The 4,763-nt window shown below is 34.9% G+C and overlaps 1 protein-coding gene across 1 annotated transcript; it reads right to left on the reverse strand.

The window, feature by feature from the left end:
• Positions 1-2,188: 2,188 nt before the first annotated feature.
• LOC103454806 (protein LURP-one-related 4-like) lies at positions 2,189-3,007 on the reverse strand. The gene is made up of 3 exons (XM_008394403.4): positions 2,765-3,007; positions 2,456-2,677; positions 2,189-2,333 (listed from the first exon to the last, which is right to left on the reverse strand). The coding sequence occupies exons 1-3, from the start codon at positions 3,005-3,007 to the stop codon at positions 2,199-2,201; spliced, it is 600 nt and encodes a 199-aa protein (XP_008392625.3). The 3' UTR covers positions 2,189-2,198.
• Positions 3,008-4,763: the final 1,756 nt, after the last annotated feature.

A 4,763-nucleotide genomic window follows, 5' to 3' on the forward strand; every position in this document is an offset into this window, starting at 1 on the left:
TAAAAAAAATGATAATGCTTGCATTCATTTTTTAGGGAGCTTGCATATAACGTATCTTAACCGTAAACAATTTATAATCAGAATCGTTCAATATCTTATTCTTCATTTTAAGATTCTCCTTACAAAAAATCATTTGAATCAGTGATCGTTTTGTCATCCAAATGTATCAAATAAATTAACTGTTCATGATACATACACTATTGATTTATTTGATACATTTGGATGACTAAACAATCATTGATTCAAATTTTTTTTGTAGACATGAACTTCAAATGAAGATTAAGATACTGAACGGTTCCGATTATGAAATTTTTAAGTTGAAGATAAATTATTTGCAAGTGAGAGAATGAGCTCAGACCCCAAGAAGAAAATGCAAGTGTTATTCAAAAATAAAAAGTAAAAATGAAATCTCCCAAAACAGCTTTTGGTGCGTGCAAACCAAAGTGAAAAATTCAGAGTAGTTTGGATTCACAAGTTTTATTTTTCGCAGCATTTTCTCTCCATCGATCTTTAGATATAGAGAAAGGACAATATTTGCATCTCCATGGAAAATGCATATATCAACTCCTAAATCATCATTTCAAGATCATCTATGAAAAAATCCAAATAAAGTGGTGATAGTTTAGTCATCCATATGTATCAAACAAATAGATGATTTTGGTAGTAACATTGTCATGGTGAACCGTGCATTTAGTTTATACCAAAACTATCTATTTGTTTTTCTTGATTTTCTTGATTTTCTTGATTTTTCTTGTTTTTCTTGATTTTTCATAGACATTATCTTGGAATAACGATCTAGGAGATGAACAAATCTGATTATATCATGTTTATGAAAAATTCGTTAAATAAAAAGGGTGAATGAGAAGGTTGGATCACGGGTGGGATGCAAGTATCATTCAACTAGAAATAAAAGGGCCTATTGATTTATGATATAGTTACAAAGGACCATAATCTCTAGCTGTAAAGTAATTTATAGGGTAAATTACATAGTAACCCCTCAGGTTTGAGGTATATTACAACCCCATACAACATCTTTAAAACATTTCGCTTTCATACCTCACGTGCTATTTTATTTCAAAATAATACATCTGCTACAGTTTCCATTCATTGATCCATTAAGCGCTGACGTGGTTGCCACATTTGTGCCACGTGGCAAAATTTTATTTTTTTTATTTTTTCAAAACCTAAATCTTCAACAAAAAAAAACTTAGAAAATCCAAATCTCATCACCCCACCCTTCCCCCCTATGCCCGCTGAAACCCCACCCCCTTCATCATCTTCCCCATCCATCGTCCCTCCCTACAACCCAAATCCAAAACCACTCCCACCCATCCTCCACCTCCTTTGCGCACCCATCTTCCCATCTCCCAAAAAAAAAACAAAAAACAACCCATCTTCATCTTCCCCGATCCCCCTTTCCTTCAACCCACCCCTTTCTTCTCCCTCCCATCTTACCCAAACCCACCGTGCACCCATCCTCCACATCCTCCTCCGCACCTACCTGCAACCCAGAAAAGAAAAAAAAAAACCCATCTCCCTTTTCTTGCAACTCAGATCCCATCTTCCCCAATGAGTGTGGATTTAAGGAGTGGGGTGTGTAGAGAAGGGAAGAGGGTGGGTGTGGAGGGTGGGTGCGGAGGAAGACATGGAGGATGGGTGTGGTGGGTTTGGGAAGACGGGAGGGGCAAGAAAGGGGTGGGTTGCAAGGAAGGGGGGTGGGGGAAGATGAAGATGGATTTTTTGTTTTTTGTTTTTTATCTTCTTCTTCTTCTTCTGGGTTGCAGGTTGGGTGGGGGAGGGAGGGAGGGAGACGAAGTGGGGTTTGCGGGGAGGTGTGTTTTAGCTTTTGTTTTTTGTTTTTTGTTTTTATTTTTTTATATTTTTTATTTAGAAGATTTATGTTTTAAAAAAATAAAAAATTGTTTTTTTTGCCACGTGACACACATTTGGCAGCCACGTGGCACAAATGTGGTAGCCACGTCAGCGCTTAACGGATCAATGGATGGAAAATGTAACGGAGGTATTACTTTGAAATAAAATAATACGTGAGGTATAAAAGTAAAATGTTTTAAAGATGTTGTATGGGGTTGTAATAGACCTCAAACCTAAGGGGTTACTATGTAATTTACCCTAGTTTATAAGAAGGTGCATTTTTACATGCTTTGGAAATAGCCATGCTACATATTATGTGATCACACTTACATTTTGCGACAAATCAATCCATACACACTCACAATAGCCATTATAAAGGAATGGTCCATATGAGGAACCACCTCTAAAGTTAAGACATCATCCCCCAGAACTACTCCAGATGATGATAGCTTCTGCTTCGCCTGCACAAGCCCACCAAAAAATATGTTAAAATTATTAATAGATAAATGATAAATATGTATATATGGTCGATCCTTGTAAGTTACATATAATTAGATAGTATAATTAAAGACCCAAGGCTTACCTCTGCAACAATATGTTCATCAATGTCTACTATTCTATATCCCACAGCACCACTCTTCCCTGCCACTATCCAATACTTGTCACACTCTACTGTAATTTGACAAGCTGTGGTTCCCATGAGCATTCTACTATAACTTTTCACTTGAAACCCAGGCTTCTCCTTGTTTCTATTAGAAGGGCTACTAGTTCTGTAGCCATCCCATTGCTCAAAAGCTTTTAATTTCTGCAAAATCAAAGAAACGCACAACCATAAATATACTCGAATTCACAGTTAAACAACATAACTATATATTTTTTATATTATATTTACCTTTTTGCATATAGTATAGAGGACTTTGCCTTGGAGATCCATGAGATGGACTTCGTTGCTACACTTTTTGTCGTAGTTGTCGACACGATAAACAATGTTGCCACTGGAATTGTAAACAGTGCAACCATTTGTATGACATACAAGTGATTTCATCCAAATGGTATAAGTGTCTCTCTTTGATGAACTATTAGTGTAGCGAGATAGAGAGAGAACTTGGGGAGCTGGAGGACACACGTTAGCCATAATAGATGAAGGAAATCAAACTATTAGAACCTCCGTGGTAACTAGAAATGTGTCCAAAAGAGCTTATTTATATAGGTTACAAAAGTTATAAGCTAAGTAACCAATTTATTAAAAAAATTATGGGAAGTTTATGGATTATGTATTTATTTATCCAAGTATCATTGGATTAATTTAGTATTCGTTAATTTTGTGCTTGCTCTATTATGGAGGAGCACTTTCCATTTCCTTAGTCCAAGATCAACGGGTTAGCTGACATATGTTAATTAGAATATATAATAAAATCAAGCACGTTTAATTCGCACAAAAACTGATAGAATAATACATATCCAGCAGTCTTCTTCTTTTTGAAATATAAGAAATAAAATTGGCAGTTTTTATTGAGTTGTAGCCATTTGAGAAGATGAAGAGAAAAACTACGGTGGAGACTCCCCACCATATCATTTGTAGTGTCATTCTCATAAAAGTATAAGCGCCATTATTTTGGGTTTTACATCACCTCACACTTGTTTCACCAACATGTGAGAGCTGCCATATAAAACAGTCCTATCAATATATTTCTCGGCGACGAAGGACACATTGAATGGAAGTACTAGGTAATTAAACTATTGGGAATGTTATTTAGTATTACAGTATAGTGATATTCTTCTTCACTTGTAAGTGAGATGACTTAGGTTCGATTCTCACCAAATGCGGATTTGAACCATATTATTGCTCACCCATTATGAGGCTAGTGTACCCTCTCTCCCTTAGTATAGATAATATCGTTTGTTCAAAAAATAAAAAAACAACTATTGGGAGTGATCATGTCATCTAAATATGTAGAGATATGCATGAGCCATTTCTGCCTCCTGTGTGTTTATGTACATATCTATGCTCAATAAGCTTCATTTATTATATTATCAATTTGGTCATTAATTTAAACCCAATTAAATTTATAAGAATGTAACTCATGCTTTTTGTGTAAATATATAATCATTTTCGTTTACTTGCTAGCTAGGCTATTATTTTCTTCATCATTAAATGTATAAAGAGTCCAAGCACATGCTTTTGGTGTACATATATAATTATTTTCGTTTCATTGCTATATGTACTTTTAAAGATTATCATCTTATAGTTTGAACTGGTATACTGGTTTGAACTCTTTATATTTGTTTTATACTACACCGGCCATATTGCATTTTTTTTATTTAAATTATGACAATATTAGAAGACGGAGAATCAATATGCAAATTTCAATGCTCTTAACTTCTTAAGATACATGTGTAAGTGTACCTACGCGTTGCTGCGGGGTTTAGAACATTGTTGAAAATGTAGAAAATCTCGAAAATGTGTCAAATTGTAGTGTTTATGTATTCAGGTGTTCTTTACAATCCTGTGTAGGGAATAGAAGTTAGCAAAATTAGGAATGTTGGTGTGCCATAGTCAGGAGTGCTATTTACATTCATATATTACAAGCCAAAAATTGTAGAGTTGGTACGCCATCCTTGGGTTTGCTTTTGAAAAGCTATGGCCCAATCTCAAAGAGAGTCTTATGCTTACAACCATACAAAGTACAAAAAATGAAGTTTTGTTCCACTAAAGACACCCAAATTCGTAACTACGTTAAGGGCGCCTCCTTTGTTTTGTACTTCACCGTTGAACTTTAAAAAAAAAAGAAATTAAAAATAGAATTTGATTACTCATGAATAAAATCACCTTAAATTGCATATGAATCACCATATAACTTCAGGTGCTTGCATCTTAGTATTTGTATTCC

The sequence above is a fragment of the Malus domestica genome, chromosome 14, assembly GCF_042453785.1.
Source record: "Malus domestica chromosome 14, GDT2T_hap1".
Taxonomy (NCBI): Eukaryota; Viridiplantae; Streptophyta; class Magnoliopsida; order Rosales; family Rosaceae; genus Malus; species Malus domestica.

Coding starts and splice junctions, on each gene's coding strand:
- LOC103454806 (XM_008394403.4), bottom strand. CDS start 3,007: ATGGCTAACGTGTGTCCTCCAGCTCCCCAAGTTCTCTCTCTATCTCGC. Junction 2,678..2,764: donor TCTATACTATATGCAAAAAG/GTAAATATAATA, acceptor TTGATTTTGCAG/AAATTAAAAGCTTTTGAGCA. Junction 2,334..2,455: donor ATGAACATATTGTTGCAGAG/GTAAGCCTTGGG, acceptor GGGCTTGTGCAG/GCGAAGCAGAAGCTATCATC.